Source organism: Acomys minous (genome assembly GCF_964271855.1).
Source record: "Acomys minous genome assembly, chromosome: 19".
NCBI classification, from domain to species: Eukaryota; Metazoa; Chordata; class Mammalia; order Rodentia; family Muridae; genus Acomys; species Acomys minous.
This window is the reverse complement of record NC_140499.1, coordinates 11,313,009-11,336,351: the sequence shown is the minus strand read 5'-3', so window position 1 is coordinate 11,336,351 and position 23,343 is coordinate 11,313,009. Positions and strand designations below refer to the sequence as shown.

Genomic DNA, 23,343 nt, shown 5'->3' with positions numbered 1-23,343 from the left:
CATCATAGCTATGATAGAAAGCCTAGAAAATTGACAGCTCTGAGTCAAAGTCTTAATATTTATTGTTTAACAACTACCCAAGTTCTTTGCCTCTGGTAAAATATTAGCATTTTGTTTGATTTTTTGTTTTGTTTTAAAGATCCTTTTGACCTCAGTCACCTTATTCATGTAGTTTCTTTATGCCAATACTTTTTCACTCACAACATGAACACAAATCTGGTGTCTTATTAAATGGTATGAAGTAGGCCCAGAGGGGCTCTCAGAATCTGCATTTCTGAAAAAGTTTCAGGAATGTTCCTACAGATAATTCTGCAAGGCCTCAAACAGTCAGTCATCGTCTTGTAATAGCAATTTGTTATAGCAAATGTATTTATAATTTCCTGTGGAGGGGCCAGTGGAATTTAGTAGGTCATGTCATGCTAACTGCATGGTGTCTGCCCACACTGATGATTTGTTCCTTTCCCTTCTCTTGAACATTCCTTTTAGCTGTCTCTTCTCTGGGAACTCATTTCAGAGGAAGGGAGTGCTCAGAAGGGGACACTCACCAATGCCATTGTTCAGGAGGATTTCAGGGACCTCACTGTCAATATGGTAAGTCCCCAATAGGACAATCCTGTCATGATTTGGCACTGTCTGCCAGTTGTGTCCTGGTGGGATACCTTTCTGAGAATTAGTGACCACGGAAAACGAGACACTAAGCTTGAATTCAGAAGTACAGTGTAGTAATCATCATGAAGTCTGCCTTGTGGTTGAGTTGTAAGACTTCCCTGTAAGAGTTCAAAGGTGATCATAAGTACAAAATGCTCTACTTTGCAAAGAAAGTGTTAGATGTCAGATATCAAATCACTCTAGGAATATAGATTGAAACTGCTGCTGTGGTATGGTATTCTGTGATATCTCTGGGCTCCATAAATAAGCAAAATATAAACAGAATGAGCTTGATGTTATGCAGTATTGACTAATCTTATCCATGTTATCTTAAAATTTTACAAAGCTGGAAGTCATAAGACTTGGATGAGTCCCAAAGTTTCAACACTTGTTAATCTACTTTTCACTCTTGGGAGCTTAACTGTTAACTTGAACATGTGCATATAAGATGTTTCTTGTGTGGGGAGGTTTTAAAGTCACCAATAACTTACCCATTACTGCAGAATGTAGCTTCATGTAAAGCACTGATATGTTTGACTTCTTGTGTCTACTGTTTGGGTTTTCAAAAGTGATACCATACCCCAGCACTCAAGTGTTTTTGTCTCTTCTACACTTGGGATTACGGATAGTGCTCCTGTCTTCTGTGGCTCACTTCAGAGATGTTCTTGTAAATCAATTCCCAAACTGTGTCCCGAGATGACTTTTAAAAAATATACGAATGAAGATAAAGGCTTATGCTTTGACCAGAGGACTGATTTGTAGACATCCGTAGAGGCTTTGAGCACCAGGCTGTATCTTTACTGTTTTCCTAATTTTTTAGAAATACCAAAAATTACACATGAATCCCTGGAAACAAATTATTCGACTTTAAATAAATGTTTTCGGCTAAATTGGTACTAACAGTTTCTTAGTTTGGACAATAATTGTGGCGGAGATTTACACATGTTATTGGTTCAGCAAGAGTTCTTTTTTTAAAAACCATAATTAGGTATTAATTTATAAATGTGTTGTTTTGTGGAGCAAATATTGCAGGGCATCATGTCCCAGAGGACAGAGGTAATAAAAGAGACATATGGTAATGATAATGGCCCAATTATACCTGGGTTAATTTATCTTTATCTTTACATCAGTGCTTGAAGATTTTGATTATTCTGACTTCTTAACAACTGCCATACACCAAAGTAATTATTGTGCTCTCTGAAATTCAAGTGTCATATTATTCTTTTTTGTAGTTTTGGATGGTGAAAATACTGGATAATTTTAAACATAGAAAGAAAGATTGTTTTTTGCACAGGCTTGTTTGTACACCATGAAGTCTCCAGAGCGAGGGGATAACACCAACATACAAAATGCCTGTCAGGTGTCCCTGCTGCGCTTGCCAGTGCTGCCATCCAGGCATGCTTACCTTAGCTTCTGACACTTTCTTCTCTTGCTAGTGGGCTCTCCCTGAATTTAAAAAGGAATTGACAAACCCTAAGGATTTGTTCTCGAAGAGTAAAACTTTAGACTCCTCTGTCATGGGATTGTATTTAACCCACAGAAGTGGGACATTCCTAACTATATAAAATAAGATGGTTTCAATGAATAAAATTTAAAAACTTTCTAGGAAATCAAGCAGTTGGGCAGCAAGTAGAGAACCTAATTAAGAAGAAATTATATTATAGCCTGGTGAGCCAGCCTTTAACTTAACACTTCTCTATGGGCTGTAATTTTTATATGAGATATCTGCCCATATATATATATATATATATATATATATATATATATATCACAGTGAAATAATTTTCATGTTATTTTTAAAATTATATATAAAAATAACTCAAAAGTTAAAATGTTAAAAAATCCCAATTATTACAAAATCTATCTCTATGCAATGGAGCAAACTAAAACAGTACAGAACTGTGTTGCGTGCAGATAACCATGATGGGCATCCCAGTATATATTTGTTTATATTCCCACAGGCAGGATATTGGCACACATATAATCATACTCCACATGCTCTTCTGCTGAAGACCTTTCTAGTATTTCCCATCTGTTCTCTTTCTTCCTATCTAATGTGTTTTTCCTACATTGCTACAGTTTTTAAAACTTTTTATGTCATTCCCTGAGCTTCCTGGATCATATATAGTCAGCAGGACAGTAGTTATCAGTGTACATTAGTATTTAAAAATAATTGTTGAATGATAAACATTTGTTAAAATTTTGTTCTAGATTTTTACATAATAATCAGGCTTGTGATAATACTGTGCTTCATATTTTGTGAAGAATGTCCCAGCTGTGAGGTTGTTAGGGGCAGCGGATATGTTCAGTTTAGATTTTTGTAGTGTGCATGTGTGTGTGCGTGTGTGTGTGTGTGTGTGTGTGTGTGTGTGTGTGTGTGTGAGTGAGTGTGATAGCAATGGCTATGTATGGCTGTAGATTAAAACTGAGGGAATTCTTCTTATTTACTTATTTCTGATATTTATGTATAAGAGAATCCTCACATCTTCATTTAGAACCAAGGATGTGATGCATATCTCACATCATCAGGGTCACTGTAGAGTGAATTTAGAGCTTGTAATAACTTTGATTTTACCAACATATATGGGAAGAGAGAGTTCTGCAAACAAGCAGTTGGCCTTTTAAAAATTAAGAAAAACTGTAGGCCTACTGAGTGGGAACATGAGTGAGAACAACGCTTGAGGTTAATAATAAGTCTAAAATTGCTGATCTACTTAGCTCGATTGAAAAAAATCTGCGTCTAATAAGGCGAGTGAAGAAAATGAATTTGGACAATTAGGAAGTAATGAAAAGCTTTCTGAAATAACTATTGATTAAAGAAATCAAAAGAAATACTTTGAAGATTTGAAGACATGCAAATCAAGCTAGATAGCTGGTAGTTAAGTTTTTTCTTTCTTTTGAAATTTTATGGCTTCAGAGAGAACGGCTAGTTACAGGAGTGATTAATTTCACACACAAAATCACACCTCATTTCCACATCACTCCTCATCTTCCTGGTCTCTGGTCAGAAGTCAAGTGAAATGATAACGTGGCTAATGGTAGGCTTCTAAGTTTCCTTAGTTTCTATGCATATATTTGGCCATCCTATCTGTCAGCCAGTCAATCAGCCTTCAGTTGAGTCTTACAGTTAGTAAATATTTATATAGCAGGCTGTATACTAGATACTTCAGATGTGAAAACATATGGTTTAATCTTAGTCTTCTGGGAAGCAGAGACCAGAAAGCCTATGATTATTAGGCAATTCACCATTGCTATAATGGAGGATGATTTTGTCGTAAAATACAGAAGAGGGTGTTCATTTATGTCATACCAGGAAGAAAGAAAAGTGTCTCAGAAGTGTTTGTAACTATAAAATATAGCAAATTATTAAAGATAAAAAGAAAACCATGTGAACTTTTGTGGAATACTAGTATATTTTCCACATACATGAGAAAATTACAGTAGATAAAACAACAACAATTCTCTTGGCTTTAGAAAGTGGTACACAAGGGTCATGAAGACTGAAGAGGACACACTGTAACTAGATAGGTCTGCTAGTGGAGGCAGGGGAACACTAAGCCACCCACAAAAACTTTGATCCAAAATAATTTACCCAGCCTACAAGATGTGCAGGGATAAAGATAGAACAGAGATTGAGGGAATTTTCAACCAATACCCGGAGAGAGCCAACCCCTGACACTATTAGCAATACTCTGCTATGCTTGCAGACAGGAGCCTAGCATAGCTGTCCTCTGGGAGGCTCCACCCTATGGGTTGAAGCAGATGCTGAGGGAGCCTTGTGAAAGAGTCGGGGGAGGATAGATGGACCCAGAGGGAACAGGAGCTCCACAAGAAGACCAACGGCCATCTAACCTGGCCACAGGGGTGCTTATAGGGACTGAACTGGACCTGGGCCCCCTACACATATGTACTCAATGGGTACCCTGGTCTTCATGTGGGTCCCCTAGTAAGGGGAGTGGGGAATGTCCTTGACATGGACTTGTTGCCTGCTTTTAGATCACTTCCTCCTGGAGTGGTGCCTTGTCATGCCACTGTGGAAAAGGATGCACTCAGTCCGTATGAGACCTGATGTGCTGGGATAGGCTGACTTCCCTTTTCTGAGGAGTAGGGGAGGGGTACTGAGGAAGAGAGGGGGGGCTACAATTAAGATATACGGTGAATAAGTAAATACATTAAAACAACTATAACAATAAAAGAATGTAGTGCATAATAAGTGACAAAATATGCCATATGTCTTAGGTTCAGGGCAGTCATTCTTTTGCCTATTTTGATACCGTCAAACCTGGTGTTTGGAGACTTCATATACAGAGTGTTAACTTATAGAATTCTTCATAATTCTTTTGTCAAAGTCAGTTTTCTAAACAAGACAGTTCTGAAGTTGAGGTCCTCTCTTTGTCTCTGTCTCTCTAGTGTGTGTGTTAGTGCACATCTGTGTGCACATATGGAGGCCAGGAGAGGGATCTGGACATTGTTATTTGTCTTTCTCCTCTTATTCCTTTGAGGCAGGATCTTTCTCTGGACTTGGTGATCTTTTTTTCTCACCTAGACTGGAAGACAGCAATCCCCAGGATACTGCTTTCTCCATCTGTTTCAGAGCTGTATCTATAGCTTGTATGGGAAGCCTAGATTATTCCTTGGATGCTGAGATCCAAATTCCCATCCTCTTGACTGTGCAGTAAGCACTCTTAGCTGTTGAGCCATTTTTCCAGCCCAAGTTGGGGTGTCTTGATCATGTAGCATCATTTATTGGTTCTCCATTCTCTGTAGTTATGAGAAAATCCACAAATGTCTTTGCTACCTCAAAATACTGTGTTTAGATATATGAAAAATAACAAGCTTTTTGAATGATATCTGGGAGTATTTTGAGGCTGAGACTGGACCTCACTCCTGGCTATGCTGTCTTGGAAAAGGTGCTTGCATTTCTAGTGTCAGCATTATCATTTATAAAGAGACACATAAAAATGAAAGCTTTCCTGAGGTACAATAGTATCCCAGACAGTGTTTTCAGAATTTCATACACATTAAATTACCAATAATCTAAAGGCTATGCAGTGAATAGTCTTACCTCACCTGTATGTGCTATGGAGCCATAGAGACTGGCCTAAGAGCAAACAGCAAGGATGTAGGGCACGTAAGATCCATACATACTAGGTTCTGGCCCCAGAGCCCACCAGTTTAACCTGAAATCTGGGATGTCATTCTAATGATTTGGTGTTCCTGTGCAGTGTGTGTAGCTTGTTATGCATGAGAGGCCTAACACGTAAGATTTATACATAAGCTGGATATATCACCCAAGCTGTGCTTCTTGTTTGCGGTAGATGCTGTGAGAATCCTACAGGGGGAGCTGCTGTGAGGAGGAGCACACATCAGAGGGGAAAAGGGTCCAAGGGTCCAAGGGTCCAGTTTTTTGTTTTTTGGGTTTTTTTTTTCTTTCTGCTCTGGGAAATCTGAGCACATTTTGGAGGCTGTATCACAGGTATAGCTGAGCATTAAGCATGTTCTAGTCACGTAACTGTGTTGATGGTCAGTTTATAACACTGGTGGGTAGAAGGTAGGTCCACAGAGTTTTCTTAAGTTGAATTTTTCTTCAGGGTTTTACTTATCCGATGAGTCCTATAGGTTTAATTGTGTCCCTACTGCCACATATCCTACACTGAAGTTTTGAACCCAAGTACCTTATAATGTGACATTATTTTGATGCAGGTTTGCTATAGATATAATTAAGTAAGATGAGGTCATATAGAATCTAACATGATTGGTATCATTATAAAAAGGGAAAAATTGAAAACAGAGGCATGCACAAAATGAAGACATCAAAATAATGGTTGTATATGCCAAGAAATACCAAACATTTGCAACAGAAGTCCAGAAGTGAGGTAGGAGGCAACAGAGAGACTTACATCTTCATAACCCTTGGGAGACCATATGCTGGTCCCCCAGTTCTACCTTCAGAGCTTGAGTCAATCACATGCCATGTATGTAAAGTATGTTTTCAGTCAGTCCTCATGCTATCTATACATGGCATTATTTTTCCAATTTTACAGAATAAAGCATAGGGAAATAGATGTCTTTTTGTTGCTTAAGCAACCCAGCTTGGTGTGTTTCGTTGCAGAAGCATTAGCAAAGCAATATTGCAAACGGAGCAAATTTTTTTTTCTTCATCTTCTGCTTCATTTCTGCAGCTGGCCTGATGTAACAGTGAAAACAGGGAAAGTGGCAGGGGGTTTACAAAGAACAAATCATGCTAAGGGAAGTGAGTGGCTTATTTTAATTGAATTATAAAATCAGTCTGGGAAGGTAATTTGGAAAAGAATGGAAAAATCATTACTTGAAAACACTTAAAAATATCACCTTAAATGAGCATTACTAGCAGATGTTATGAAATGCAGCAAAGTCCAGGTTATGATCCAGGGATAAACTGATGGGCATCTTAAACAGAAGACAGCAGTTTGCACTAGTTAAACATTTGTGCTTATTTTGCTTATGACATAAAGATGCCTTGTTGGAGCCCCAAGCTCTCAGCAAGAGATGAACTTATCTGCATTAAAGTGACCACGTTCTTCATTCCATAACTAGGCAGAGGTTGTGGCAACACTGACAGCTATGGGGCACATATGCTAGAGGAATTGGGAAAACTGTTTATGAGCTTAGCAAATTAAGGTTTGGTGTCCTAGCTGGGCATGGTGGTACATGCCTATGATCCCAGCACTAGGGAGGCAGAGGCAGGCCGATCTCTGTGAGTTTGAGGCCAGCCTGGGCTACAAAGTAAGTTCAGGATAGCCAAGGCTACACAGGTAAACCCTGTCTGGAAAGAAAAAAAAAAGACTTGTTTTTTTTTTAATTTTTGTATTATTTAATTAATTTATTTAGATTACAGCTCAATTGCTTTCCCCTCACTTGTATCCACCCGTTCCTCCATCCCTCCCACTTTCACCCTATTCCCCTCCCCTAGGTCCATTAACTGAGGGAGACCTCTTCCCCCACAATGTGTTCATAGGCTATCTATCAAGTCTTGTGTTGGTAGCCTGCTTATCCTTTCTCTGAGTGCCACCAGGAGTGAGTTAACCCAGAAGCAGAAAGACTCACATGGTATATACTCACTTATAATTGGAAACTAGCCTAAAAGGGATGTCCCATGAAAGTCTTCACTTATCAGGAGATTGGGATAGATGTGAGGACCTCCTATTGGGATCCTAGGTGAGAGAAGTATGGAAGAATGGGAAAATAGAAGGACCCAGAGGGTCCTAGAAACCTACAAGTAGAATATCATGCTGGATGGTTCTGGATTCAGGGTGGGGTTCTGCTCAAACTACTGCACCAACCAAGGACAATACCTGCAGTAAACATTGAACTCCTACTCAGATCTAGCCAATGGACAGGACATTCTCCATGAATCCTTGTACCCTATATTTGACTTGGTGTCTTTCATTGTGCCCAGGATAAGATAAGAATAGCCTGCTGTTTGAAATCCATGCTTGGGATTTCCTTCCGGACACTGATTTGAGAATCCAAGCTTAGGATGAATGTTGCTGCTGCACCCTTCTAGGTTTGCTTTCCATAGCCCCTGTTAGCACTCATAAGCCACAGATTAAAAGAGACTGCATGGTAACTGCCTGATATCTGCAAATATTGCAGACTCAGAAGAAACTGCCCAGCACCATCCAGGGTTATGTTGAATCCACAGGGTATAATTAGTGATGAAGTAGAACGTGGTGAATGTTGATAATAATGACAATTAGGTGTAACTTAGAAGCCATGCTTTTTATGAGCCTGGAGCTGTGCTGTGTGCTTTACACATGTGCTTATTGAGAATGCCCACAATTCCATGTCATTAGTAGTCTTATTTTTTTCCAGTAGCACGTGCTTTTTATTGCTGAAAACACAATATCAGTAACTAGGTAAATTGTTATAAAAAAGAGGTTTCTTTGGACACTCAGTTGGGGTTCAAGAGTGAGGGGGCATGTCTGGTGAAGACCATCTTACTTGAAGCTAGCACAGATCATCATGTGCTGAGACAAAAAGTGTGAAAGACTTATCCACTCAACGGCCGGATCCATTTACACATTAATTCTTAGCCTTTTTATACATATAAATGTGCCAGTCCATTCACCACACCAGATCTGGAATTGCTGTTTCAAAGCTTCAAGTGGTCCCATCTCTTAATATCTCATAACGAGGATTAGCTTTCCACATGAGTTTAGGGAGAGACAGACCCGTATGGTGTCCATATGAAGTGTCCTCTCATGGAACTCATATGCTAAAGGCGTGCTTCCAAGCTGCTGCTGCTTTGGCAGTGAGTTCTTTCCCAAATGCAGGTTAGATACCTCAGCTTTGTTTTCACTGTTTAATCCTGGAAACGTGCTGGAGAACAGTTGTTCTATAATAGTATGAGGTGAATTACTGTGTTCTCTTGAGTTTTGCTCACTTTATAGGCAAACATTGACCTGGGTTGTTGAGGAGTATCCATTGCTCTTATGGAAACAGGAAAACAAGTGATTATAATGTAAAGAATGGCCTTGTCTGAAACAGATTCAAAGGAAGCAGGCCATAGTGGGAGGTGTGGCAAGTGAAAGAGAGTGTCGCACCCCAGTCCATATTGTGGCCAAGCGGGACAGGACAGATCCCAGCTGTTTGGATATATGATGCCTCAGAAGTGGAGAAGTTTGTGTAAAAACATTTCTTTCCAAGATACAGAAGTACGATGAAAAAACATGATATTCCAAAGTGAAAGAAAAATGTCATACTATGAAAGTATCCTAATCTTCCATAATCACTTTTCCTCTATTGTTGCTTGCAATGAAATTGTGTAGTTTAGCTTACCTTATATTAAATCAAGCTCACTTCAGTGAATCAGGTAGAAATATCTCATTTAATTGATTAACTGGAACTTAAATAACATAGTTTAGATTTTTAATATTTAAAAATATTTTTGTTCTTCACAATTTTATATATGTACTATCTTGATCCTATCCACCTCTCATTATCATTCATACATACATACATACATGCATACATACACACATACATACATACATACATACATACATACATACATACATACATACATTTTATGTGTATGAGTGTGCATTGTGTGCATGCCTGGTGCCTGAAAAAGCCAGAGGAGGGAATCAGGTACCCTGGAGGTGGAGTCACAGATGGTTGTGAGCTGCCATGTCAGTGCTGGGTACTGAGAACTGAATCCATATCTTGTGCAAAAGCAACTAGTGTTATTAACTGCTGGTCCATCTCTCCAGCTCCCATCTCATACACACACACACACACACACACACACACACATACACATACATCTATGGATATATACACATATATACGTACATATGAACACAATGTGTTATTTGAAAGGAGAACTGGATAACACAAAGAGAACATGTTTTATTTTTAGGATAGTGTGTCTGAATTTAAAGTGCACAGGTTTCTATATGTGTATGTGGTAGGGGGGGCACTGTATTCAAGTTCCCATGTTCCTGAGGTTAAGGAATGAGAAGTGTATTAACATTACTTGGTTTGTCTATACAGTCTCAGGCCTAGCGCTTTTTGAAGCCATAATTCCTTATTATAGCAGGAAAACCTGGTCATGCTGTTCTGCGATGCTGAGTGTCCAGTCTGCTCTTAAAAGCTCGACTGCTCAGTGTTGGACCCTGAGCCATTCAGTCATCAAAGCCTATATGTGATTATGATATTCTATGTTGGATAAAGAAGAAAGACGTCCTTCCAATATTTTCTGGGTTCAGTTGTGTCTGGAATTTTTGAGGACAGGGTGGTAGGTAGGAGACTGAATTTGGTGGATTTGCCACCTTGGTGACATTCTCCAGATAGGACAGTCTCAGAAACCAGCTAACCTGAATGTGATTTAATGGTGGATTTCCTGAGAAGTTAAGATTGGAAGATGGAAGGAAGTCTGAAGAAGATAGGCAGAAGTTAGGTCTGCATTAGATAAATTCAGGAGTATAGTGACATTGAGAAAAGTTATAAACCTGCTAATCGTAAACATGTGCTGCATGTGTCAAGGCTTTGATAAGAACATCTGCGGCTGGTGCCATCTTCCTGGTTTATGTGCACAGTGATTGGGAGCACTCTAGGCACAGGTCAAGCAAATATAGTGCTGAGTGCATAGGGTGTAATTTATCATCACTGTATTTAAAAATAGGAGTAGAATACTCAGTTTAATATACTCTATTTCTCAGTGTCTGTACTCTTGATTACCTCTTCTGCTGTAGTTTAAGAAATGTAAGATGAAACGTAGTGTCTGTGTTTAACCATGCCTGGGGGCTGTGAGTTCAGGTGGTGGCTTTATAGAGTGTTCTCCCTTGCTGAACTTTGCAGAGTCCCCAATAATGCTGATGTGCTCTGCGACTCTCAGATCCCTATGTACTCAAAAGGAATATATGTATATGTATGTAGCAACAGTTAATGAAAAATAGGCCACATATTTGAGAAAGAGAATGGAAGTAAATGGGAGTATTTGGGGGGAAGAGAAGGAAGGGAGGAATGAGGAAATAATGTAATTATATTGGAATAAAAATAAGGTGAAAATATGTAGATATTAAGTCTTTTTAATGGAACTATTTTGGAACATTATTTTGTATAGAAGATTATTGCTTTAAAGAAATAAGATACATACAAGTAAAGAGAGGGAGGAGAGGAAGGAAGAGAAGGAGAGAGAGAGAGAGAGAGAGAGAGAGAGAGAGAGAGAGAGAGAGAGAGAGAGAGTGCTACTTTTCCCAATTTTTTCAATTAATAATGAAATATTAATACAGCAGTAAAAAAAACCCACACAACGTGCTTTCCCATATGTTACCTCATTCAAGTTCCCACCCACTTTGTGGGAGAGTTCATATTATTACCAAATTGGAGTTGAGGTAACAGAGACACAGCAAGCAAGCATTTGTTAGCAGATAAGCCAGTGTGTCAAACAGGGTTTTTAACTCTCATGTTGGAGGTTACTATCCCAAGCTAAATGGAGATGAGCCGAGCTTGCAGTAGAGTAGGTTCTCTCTCTCTCTCTCTCTCTCTCTCTCTCTCTCTCTCTCTCTCTCTCTCTCTCTCTCTCTCTCTCCCCTCTCTCCCCCTCCCCCTCCCCCTCTCCCTCTCCCTCTCCCTCTCCCTCTCCCTCTCCCTCTGATAGTGTGTACTAAAGGGGGAAGTATGTGAACAAACATCACACATTCATACACAACAGACCAAAGTATGGAGAGATACTACCAGTGAGTTTTATTAGGGTTGTTGAGAGAAGCAGAAATGAACCTTCAAACAGCTGCATCCCCCAAGTCTTACCCCAGCATGGGTGATGGAACAGGGAGCACGCTGCACAGGCAGGCAGCTTACCAGGTTGAAGATTGTCTGTGTCTCTTCCAGGCACCATCTATGCTGGCCCCCGCTTCTTGTAGGCAGTTTGGTCGTTCTGAGAGTGTCTCTCAGCAGTCCCAGCTTATATGTGCTAGATAATCCACTTGCACTTTAACAGACTGATGAGGACACAGAAGTTAATGGTGATAGAGATATGGCCTAGTAGTCAACAGATAGTTGATGATGCAGGATCTGGGAGTGCTGAGAGCTACCTCTAAGGGAGCTATGAAGGCTTTTCTTCATGTATTCATTGCAAGTTTCAAACATCTGTGTCTCTTCCTTCAAAGAAAGTACTTGAATCTGGTGATAGTCTTGCTCCTCATTATTGTTTCTTTTTATATAACAGGTCCTCAGCTCCTGATGCACATATCAAGGGCTCACACCAAATTGTGCTATCTGCTTCTTGACTAGGAATCATGATGCATTCGGCACCCACTGCTACCGCCCCTGCCTCCACATGCTCTCAGATAAACTAGCTTTCACATCCAGTATTTGAATAAGGATCTCTTGACCTTCCAAAGAGCAATGGCTATAGGTACATCAGTAATGAGTAAGTAAGTCAGAGCTAAGTGCCCCCAAATCAAAGATTTAAGAGAAACCGAAGATATGTGTTAAAGAAATTAACCTCATGCAAGAGTGTTCTGCCCTTTGGCTTCACCTTCCGTGAGGCTTCTCTGAGGCCTTAAATTATATACTCAGTAGCTCCTTCTTTCTCGCTGGAGCCAATGGGTCAACAGATAAGCTAATACTGTAACAAGGCAGAGTCTTGGCTCATACCCAACTTGTCTTAAAGTTCTTGGCCCACCACAAAGACTAATGGTCACCAAGGACTGGGGCTTTGGGTGACCATCAGAAGGTCCTGAACTAGAGCGTTGAGCTGTGGCCAGTTATGATCACCATCCTGGGTAATGGGAGGTTCTCCAAACTCGGTCCTATGCATGGCTTCCCCTGGTTAAGTTTTACTACAACAGTTTCCTGTGGATTTCATGAGTCCTTATAACAAATGATTAAATTTGAGGATGGATGTGGGGACCTCCTGACTCTACCTGCTGTTGGTGCTAGGGCTGAGCATGACATCCTGTAGAGAGCAGTCTCTGTATTGCCTCAGATGACTCGGTCGTTTTGAACTTTCACAGATGGGAAGTCTCTTTTCTTGTTCAAGAGTAAAGTGCTTTGGGCCTCGGCACTGTTTTCTTATGACTGTGCGACAGAGAGACAATGAAGCAGTACAGCATTGCGCTTGGCTGTGCGGATGGGAATGAAATAGGTGTTTCCCCATCACTGGTAAAGAACAATGCTGTCTGGACTCCTTTTGTGGCCTGAAAGTAATAGCTCAACACACCCATTTATTGAATCAGACGGCAAACCACAGAAGGCGAGTGCAGAAATAACATTATTATAATCTGTTGGAGCTGAACAATGCCAGAGACTGAGGATGTGGAGGAGTAGGGAAAATAAAGCACATGAGACCTCAAGTTTTAAGAGAGCTTGACTGCATTTTGAGGAAACATTTGTTGAGGTTGTTGGAATGATTCAAAAGTAGCTTAAAGGCTGTATGCTAAAGAATATTTAACCGAGGGTTTAGTTATATAACTTAACTAAGGGCTATATTTTTTTCCATTTCAACCAAAAAGATGTAATAGTTTGTTCTGTTGTGAGTTGTGGTGACCTCTGCTTTTATTTATCACAAATAATCTTCTCTAGTATCTAGCATTGGCTACAATGTTGAGATGCTTCTTTTATGTTCAACCTTGGAGAAGAGTCAAAGAAAATCTGTGACTTAAATAAGAATAATTATGCTAACTCAAGAGTGCTAGGACTACTGAAGAGACAAATGTCTTCCCTCCAGCCCATGGGCCAGTTGCTTTGGCTTCTTTGTGGTATTGTGGGGTTCCCAGTTCCTGCCAAGGTGCTCCTCAGATTCAGCCCAGTGAAGGTTGAAAATATTTGAAAAAAAAAATGAACAAACACGTTTTTATTCTTCTTATGACTTAAATAATATGGTCTGACAACTGTTTATATAAAATCTAAAATATATTAGGTATTCTTAAAATTTTATTCTGTTTACATCCCAATCATAGCCTCCTTCCTTTCCTCCTCCTGTAGTCCTCAGAGAGGGGGAGCCCTTCTCCCCATCAACTGAACCCAGCCTAACAAGTCTCATCAGGACTGCCTGCATCCTCCTCCTCTCTGGCCTGGTAAGGCACCTTGTCAGGGGGAAGTGATCAAAGAAAGACAATTGAGTCCATGGCAGGGACAGCTCCTGCTCCACTTCCTAGGGCACCCCTATGGAGACTGATCTGCCTATTGGCTACATCTGAGCAGGGTGCCTAAGTCCTCTCCATGCATGGTGTTTCTCTGGTGCATCAGTCTCTACCAGCCCAGGTTTTTTGGCTCTGTTGGACTTCCTGTGGAGCTCCTGTCCTCTGTGGCTCCTTCTATCCCCTCACTCTTCCATAAGGCACCCTGTCCTCTGTCCATAGTTTAGCTGTGACACCCAGCTTCTGCTTTGATCCCTTACTGGGTGGGATCTTTCAGAGGATCTCTACGGTAGGCTCCTGTCCTTTTCTGAACAAGAATTAAGCACCTGCCATAGGGTCCTACTTGTTAGCTAGCTTCTTTAGGTCTGTGTATTGTAATATGGTTAGCTCCCACATGGTATATATTCACTCATACCCAGATATCAGCTGTGCTAGGTATTCTAAGTAGTCTACAGTATTTAAAGTACATGGAAAAAAGTACACAGTTAGTGGGAGAATTGTGGCCATTTTGGTATCCTTGGAGTGGCACTTTAGTACCAAGCCCCCTAAAAACATAAAGGAAGCCTATACTTTTCATTTTAGTCCCCTGTGTGGGTAAAGACTGGGAAAACACATGGTTGTATCCCTTGACTCATTCCTATATATAAAGAATGAAATACTCATGTAAGATATCATTAAGAGAATTTATACTTACCCCAGAATTAAAGTGTTCAGGCTAAACTCAGATTCTTTGTTGTTGTTGTTTTTGTTTTGTTTTGTTTTTCCAGACAGGGTTTCTCTGTGTAGCCCTGGCTGTCCTGGACTCGCTTTGTAGACCAGGCTGGCCTCGAACTCACAGTGATCTGACTGCCTCTGCCTCCTGAGTGCTGGGATTAAAGGCGTGCACCACCATGCCCGGCTTCAAAGTCCTAATTATATAAACAGTGTTTGTCCATGGATTATAGAAGATGCTGAAGGCAGTGTAGTTAAAAACAAGTTCATGGGCAACTTAGAGAGTTATGGAGAAGAACTAGGGCCATGGATAGAGGAAACCCTGTTGCAAAAATGGTAATACAAAAGGAGTAAAGAAGACATTAAAATCAAAGGAAACAAACCAAATGACTGGTTCAAACTGAAGAAAATGTTTGGGAGGGAAAATGAAGATGTATACTGGGTGAGCCAGAGAAAATGTGACTCAGTCTTTCCTGTTTTCACTTAGAGATTTCACTTTTTGCTTATGGTACAATTCAAGGAGAAAAACAATCTTTTCGAGGAGTGTAACTTGAACAATTTCGCCCTGAAAAGCCATGATTAAAATTTTACGTATGTATTATGACGACAAATGTTTTTGACTAAAGAATGTATTTCTATGGTCGTTCAACATATAAGTTATTAAAACAATAGGAAAATAAAGACTGAACAATTGTAATAGTTTAAGCATGAACTTATAGATAGTGGATGACATCATTTAGTCATTTATGTATAGTAGCAGAAGAAAGAAGCCTTTCATTAAACAGAAACACAAACCAGGAAGGGAGCGCTGAGACCCTGGGATGGCAGCATTGCACAGAGTGTGGCTCTGTTACTCCTTTGAAGGTTTCACATATTCATTCCAACCACAAATTCCTACGCAGACGCCTCATTTTGTCTTACATAAGGGAATCTACTAATAGTTAAGAAATTACAATGATCAAGTTTGTTCTAAGGCTTTAAGCCACAAATATCTCATTGTCTTTAAAATATTTGGAAGTCTTTGTGAGATGTATTTAGCTTAAACAAAACATTTTTCAGAGGATAAGATTTTTTTTTCTTACCTGTTCGGTATCCACGATGTTTAAGTGCATAGGAATATTACAGCCTTACTTAAGGACAACAACAGCAGACAGCCTTCCAAATGTCATGTGATTCCCATCACTTAGTTCCAGTGATAGTGTCCTGGAAGTTTCTCCCTTGTTTAGATGTAGGCTGCCCTATTTCTGTACACTGTACAGAGCGTCTCTAGCTAAGAAGCACATTGAGCCCTGGGAGAATTGACCAGGTCAGGCAGAATAGAAACCCCAGGAGACTTTATTGTGGCTTCTGGCACCCACTGTGTCTTTCTTGGTCCCTCTGGTTCCCACTGTGTCTTCTGCCAAATGCTGTCTATGAATTAGTCAGGGATTGTAGGGGAGACCTAATGTTCTCACTCATGGTACACTTTTGATATCTGTTTATGGATACTCTCTAAGTGTCCACACCCATATACCTAGCTACACAGAAAACAGGAGAAAATGGAAAATATGTGCAGTCTAATTTAAAAGGCTTACTCACTGTGTGTTCTTTAATTTGTCTGGGTGTTTTATTCACCTTCCTGGTGTGCAGTGTTTCATATAGATGTGTTTGTAGCTCCTTCAATTAAACATTTTTCCTTTTGTATATGCATGTGTGTGTACTATCCCTTTTCATAAATGTCTGCTTGTCTGCATGTGTGTAGTCACACGTATGTGACAGTGCATGTGCATGTTTGGGGAGGGAGAAGGCCAGAATGTGACAATGTTGACTCCACTGTCTTCCTGTACATCTCTCTGCCTGGTATGTGGAAGCAGGCTCTCTTGTTGATTTCAGAGTGCACCATTTTGGTTCATCCGGATTGGCTAGCCAGATTGCGCCAAGGATTGTCTGTCTCTGCCTCCTTTGCTTTGAGATGACAGGTAGACTGTGTCATACCCACCTGGCTTTTACATGGGTCCCCCGAACTTACATGACAAGGGCTTTCGTTTTAATCATTTCGGTATTTATTTATTCGGCTTGGCAATGACTTGTCCTGGACTTTAAGGATCTGATTAGGATGAACGTACTTCCCAAGGGAGTAGAAAGTTTCCATTCATTAAAGGTATACACCAAGATTATGGATGGCCACGTGGTGGGATTTGCATAAAGGAGACTGTGAAGTTCCAGTGACTAGTACAGGGGGAAAGCGATTAAGACCACTTCAAAGACTCAGGTTCTGGGATTGCTAGATGGCAGTTTTGAAGCCAGGACAGAATCTAAGCTCCTTTGTATCTGGCCCCCAGCAAGGGACCTGAAACCAATTGAGTTTGAAATGCATGCATTGACTGAGCTGACTTAATGGATTACTCAGGATTTCACTTAGCTGTCACTGATTATTATACGGCTTTAAATCTGAGACTGCACTGTTATGTTTAAAAGTTAGGCTTATTCTGCTGTGAGTCGTCATGACGGGGGCTAGGTCATTGTCTCTTTGAAAACGTTGTGAGGCTCACTCCGCCATCTGCTCGGTTCACTAGGCTCACTAGCTTCCTGTTTATGTCATTCTGCATAACTCGATCACTCCCATAACCTTCTGAGAAAACAAACTTTTCATCAAATAAAACATCCTTAGCAGCCCATCACTTGCATTGGCATATGTTTTTAAAGATATAAAGCTCCAGGGGCGTTGGTAACAATGAAATATAAATATTTAGCTTCAAATTAAATGTCATCACTAAAATTCAGAGGCAGCTAATCACTGCCTAATCCCACTTCTGCATCCTCCCAGGGATTAAATCACCAAGTCATTCCAAAACGTATTTGGCACTAACCGTCTTCCCAGCTGTATTCACGGCTCCTCAGCGCTTAGGGGTTTCTGAAGCAACTTGGGCATCAAAGCTTTTATTTTAGTCTTTGATCATTCTCTTCAGGTTAGACCCTTTTCTGCCTGCTTGCAATTTCTCAGAGAGAAAGCATTAATAATTTGCCATCAGAAGACTTCCAATTCCGTTGTCTCCTTGCTTTGTCTCCTCTGCACCTTTCCCCTGCCTCCTCACCAGGAGAAGTGGCCCATTTGACACTATGTCCCGTAGGAAGTAAGAGGGGTCACAGAAATGCCCCTCTGACTGTCTATCCTCCTGTCCCGCCTCCCACTGTAGCTTTCTCACTCCTCTGACCTGCTTCTCTTTCCTGATTCCTGACTTCTATCACCAGCTGTTGTGAGGTCATTTTGCACCAAAATAGGGCCCGTTGTAGAAGATTCCTGGCAGTTTCACAGCAGTTGTCAAAGGCAAGGTTAAGTCTAATGCTCTAGTTATGCAACAGATCTTTCTTTTGCCTATAGACATTGAAGTAGAATATAATTTAACTTTAAAGTGTAGACTTCACACACCAGTGAGCAATAATTCTTGATGGTCTCTCTGCTGTAGGGACTGTGGGTCTATCTGTTATTGGATTGCCCAGAGTCCCAGGCTCTCACCTTTCTTGTCTCAGACTGTAGTGAAGCTATTGGTTAACAGATGCTAGATCACAGTCGGGGGGCCATGCTGCTCCTCCTTTCCTCTGTGGGCGATTGTGGTACTTAGATGCAATTGTAATGGATGTTTGAAAATAAGTTCATTTTTCACATCGGCTTATTTTAGAATCAAACTGGTAGGACCCAAATCTGTTTATCTAATCTTCTTAGGATACGTCCGCCTTTGATGTGCTTGTTGCCTGGAGTAGAGCCGCCTCTTGCTCATTATGTCTTCTAGCGCACCAGTGTGTGGGAAGACATTTTCATTTCCTGTGCTTGCTTGAATGAGGGGGACTGAGATGTCTGATGCCCCTGCCTGATAATCACTCACAAACACCTGTGTGCACTGTGTGTTCCAGCTTGTGTCCTCAGGCTTAAGCCATAGGAAAGGCTCGCTGTCCTGGCCACAGGAGCACTGTGTGTTACCCTCACTTCCAGTTCCTTAGGAGATCTTTGCCCAGAGAGGCATATTCCAAACGTTTGCTGTTAGCAGCGGTTGAGATTTATGCTGGTGTGCTGTAATTGAAGTATTTTTTGAAATTCCTGTGGCATTATGATATTACTTTATATTTGTTTTCTTTCTTTCTTTCTTTTTTGTTTGTTTGATTTTGGTTTTTTGTTTTTGTTTTTTTTTAAGACCTTGAACTCACAGCGATCCGCCTGCCTCTGCCTCCCGAAAGCCAGGAGCCACCACGCCCGGGTCTATATTTGTTTTCCTTTAAGGTTAAAATGTGAAGGCTAAGGTTAAAAGGAGTCAGATTCCAGAGAGGGCTGAAATACAGCGTTAAATGGAGATATTTGAACCCAGCTCTCCCCTCCATCATAAAACATCACTCTGCTGATACTGAAATTACATTCTCATATTTGAAAATGAGAAAAACAGACATTTTGAAGGTAAAACATTTGACGTAAAAAGAGTGAAATGAGAGAGATTTATTTGTTAAAAAAAAAAAAAAAAGAATAAGAAGTCTCAGTACAGGAAGCAGAACAGCCTGCTGATTTTGTTGTGGATCTTCAAAGGCATTCCTCCAGGCTTGTCTCAGTTGCAAAAAGGATTGATTAATCACGTGAGTCATTTTATATTTTCTGCATTGATGTGGATGAATACATGGCATAAACAGAGAACACCAGATATTGTTCTGGTCCATTGAAATAGTCCAAGTTAAGCCCATTACCAACCTCCAGTTTCATGTATTGTAGGGAAAGCATCTCAGGAATTTGCTCTGTACCACAGGGGATGGTGAATGTTTTGAAGGATACTAGTTTGCATTTTCCTCTTAGCCAAATGTGAAAGATTGCATCACACCTTGGTACAGCTACTGTAGCCGCTCTGAGAAGGAAAGCCTTTGACATTATTATCCTCCTTTTAGAGATATGTTGGAGGCAAGGAGCAACGAGTAAACTGCTAAGGTCCATGTAAGCGAGAGTACTGGGACCCAAGTGACCAGCAGTGGTACCAGGTGTTTATGCCTTTTTACCATGGTGCTGTGTGCCTTGTGGATGGATATGGTTTAGGTCCATGATGCTGTATTTCCTGCTTTATAGGACTCTTCTCCTCTATTTTGATAGTGATCTCATACTGTTTGTTTGTTTTGAGACAGGGTTCCTCTGTGTCGCCTTCGCTGTCCTGGATTCACTTTGTAGACCCGGTTTGGCTTCAAACTCACAAAGATCTGCCTGCCTCTGCCTCCCTGCGTTCTGGGATTACAGGTGTGTGCCATCGCTCCTGGCTTGTGATTCCATAGTTAACTGTGTAGTGTGCATCTTTTTTTTTTTTCACTTGCTATTGGCCTTTCAGGCCTTTCCTGGCCAACATGAGTATTTCATAGATTTGAGGAGATGTTTTAGGTTTTTTATGACATTATACATCATAGTCCCATTGATCAGGAGTAGCTCTGTTGCTTGAAATGGCACTCAGCAAAGATCCAGGCGCTTTATATGACTCTCAGAAAAAGTGAGCCTCTTCTTTTGCTTTTCACTCCCCTAAAAAGGAAACAGCAAAATGGTGATTGAGAAATCATCAGACAGTTAAGTTCCGATGGTAATAGCCCACCATGAAGAAGCTCTTGTGAGCTTCTGAGACTTCTGCAGCTGTTCCCTCAAAGATGCGGGGAGACAGACAGTGCACAAAATAGGAAACAAAGACCCCGCAGTCTGCAGGGGAATTGGGATTTCATTGTGTGTGTCAAAAGTAAATGAATTCAAGAATAACCACTTGAAAAGGAATTCTCCCTTAATGTCTTTGGTGCAAAAATGTGCTCAGATTGTCCTGGCTCTGAAGAGGGAGACTCAAAGAAGTAAATTACTTTCTAGCTACTAGCTTTCAATTGCTAGTGGCTCAAAGTGCTGGCTAACCCCAAGACTTGCAAAAGTGGAGCAGAGTGGAGAGTGGTTTGCATTTTCCTCCTAATCAAAATGGAAGACAGATGCTGAGTGAGACACCATGGTTGCAGTGGGATTTCTGATGGCGGGAAGTTTATAAATAGGTACAAAAGGACCCCACCACAAGCCTCAACAAGAACCACTTACATGCCCTGTATATATTTTTCAGGCAATTTTTATTTGGAATAAAGGGTCTAGGAAATGGATTTGAGGTGTGAAAACTGATGTTTATAGAGAGTAAACTGTTTCCCTTTGAAAGCTTTTCAAGTGTGCATTCAAGCAGTCATGTAATTATGCAAAGTTGTCTGGGACACTTAGGCTAGTTAGAAGTCAGGACTAATGAGGTGCTGGTTCAAAAGTTCACCCATAGTTTGTGCAATTACATTTCTGCTACAGGGAAGCCTCTAGTGTAGCCTCGAAAGCATCCTTGGGCTTGCCTGGCACACTATGGTTACAAGGTGACTGTGGACATAGAAATCAAATGCTTTTCCGTAAAATCCACCTGGACTGTATGGCTCTTGCATCTTTTGCATTTCTCAAAGGGAGAGCTAAATATATCGTATATTTGGAACATAGGGGTAAAACCAACTTATGAATCCAAAGCACGGTAGACTGTGTGTAGAATAGGTAATAATAATAATAATAATAATAATAATAATAATAATAATAATAATAGCTCTGTCTACTTCTCTCTCTCTATTTCAGTGTGTATGTGTGTAGTGTGTGTGTGTGTGTGTGTGTGTGTGTGTGTAGTATATGTAAATGAGTGTGTGCATGATAATGTTTGCTTGGAAGGCAAAGGACGACATTATCTTTTATTTTTATTTATTTTATTATTTATTTATTTATTTATTTATTTAGGATGATGTTATCTTAACACAGGGTCTCTATACCTGGAGCTGGTAGCCAGGAAACTCAAGGTCTTCCTGTTTCCAACCCACAGTGTTCCAGGTGCCTGCATGGCCACATCCCACTTTTTGCCTTGGTACTGGGATTTGAACCAAGGCTTTCCTATTGTACAGCAAGTACATTCTTACCTGATGCATGGGATAGTTTTTTTTTTTGTCGACCTGACACAAGATAGAGTCATCAGAGGATGGAGCCTCACTGAGAAAATGCTGTAGGAAAACCTGTAAAGCATTTTTCTAATTAGTGATTGAGGGAGCAAGGCCCAGCAATGGTGCAGGATGCCTTCCTGGGCTGGTGGTCCATAAGAGAGCTTGCTGAGCAAGCCAGTAAGCAGCACTCCTCCCTGACCTCTGCATTAGGTCCTGCCTCCAGCTTCCTGCCCTCTGTGAGTTCCTGTACTGACTTCCTTTGGTATGAACTGTGATATGAAATTGTGAGCCACATGAACCCATTCTTCCCCAACTTGCTTTGGTCATGGTGTTTCATCACAGTATTAATAATCCTAATTAGGACACCTGCTAAGCCATCTCTCAAAACAAGCAGATATAGATGCGTCTGGATGCGTTAAAAAATCTTTTTAGTAGATGTGTCTGTAAGTAGATGCACTCTCTACCTTTTTCAATAGAAGTTTCAGGCTGTTAGGTCTTGTGTTGAGGTTCTTTATTTACTTGGAGTTTAGCTTTGTGCATGCTGACACATTAGGATCTAGTTTTATTCTCTGAATATTGAAATCCAGGTTTCCAGGCACTGTGTTGAAGATGCTACCTTTTCTTCACTCTCTGTCACAGATCGGGTAGTTATAAGGATTTATATTGGAGTCCTCTCTTCTATTCCACTGATGTATGTGTCTAAATTAATTGCTATGTCATTTTATTATAACGTGAAGTCACATAAGTGATACCCCCTATAGCATTACTTTTGGAATTTCTTTGGCTATCTTTGGTCTCTCTTTTTGAAGTTTGGACAGAAACACCTTATATCACTGTTCCCAGAACTAATGGACTAATAAATGGAAATCTATGTTCCAGGCAATCATTATTTCTCAGAGGTACCCAAAGCAACACAGTGCATATCTACTGCTCTTGGTTATCTGTCATAACTAGGTGATAAGATCCAGGTGCTGAAGACACCACTCACCTCACTTTGACTGCAGAATACACAGATATCAGTCTGGATCTGAACAAGAAACTCCTTGCTGGCTGTCTTCCATAGTCTTAGAAGGTGGTCTGCAGGGTCCTGGGGAACAAAATACATCGATTGTGTGTTTTCTCTAGTGCTGGATCCTGCATACTGCAAGATGTGCCCACTGGTACAATAATGGCAAGACTGTGTATTGGGGTCACCAGCTGTTCTCTTGTTGGATTTGAGGTTCGCACAACAGAAATGCAGTCATGCTTGGTTCTGGAAATGTGGTCAAAACCCATGGTTTGGGAAGTTACAGGCGCTAGTGGAGTGCAGTGGGTAGTGGCTAATGCATTAGTGTTCGAAGTGCTGAGAATACGCTACTGTGAGTGCCCAGCTCTAGGTGCATTA

At 40.6% G+C, this 23,343-nt stretch overlaps 1 protein-coding gene across 1 annotated transcript in view; it reads left to right on the top strand.

Annotated features, from left to right (window-relative positions):
• LOC311589894 (EGF-like and EMI domain-containing protein 1) overlaps window positions 1-23,343 on the top strand; it is a 689,354-nt gene that overhangs the window by 67,195 nt on the left and 598,816 nt on the right. The window contains exon 4 of the mRNA XM_084768621.1: window positions 487-591. Within this exon, the coding sequence (XP_084624747.1) occupies window positions 487-591 (105 nt within the window). The remainder of the gene's footprint in view (window positions 1-486; window positions 592-23,343) is intronic.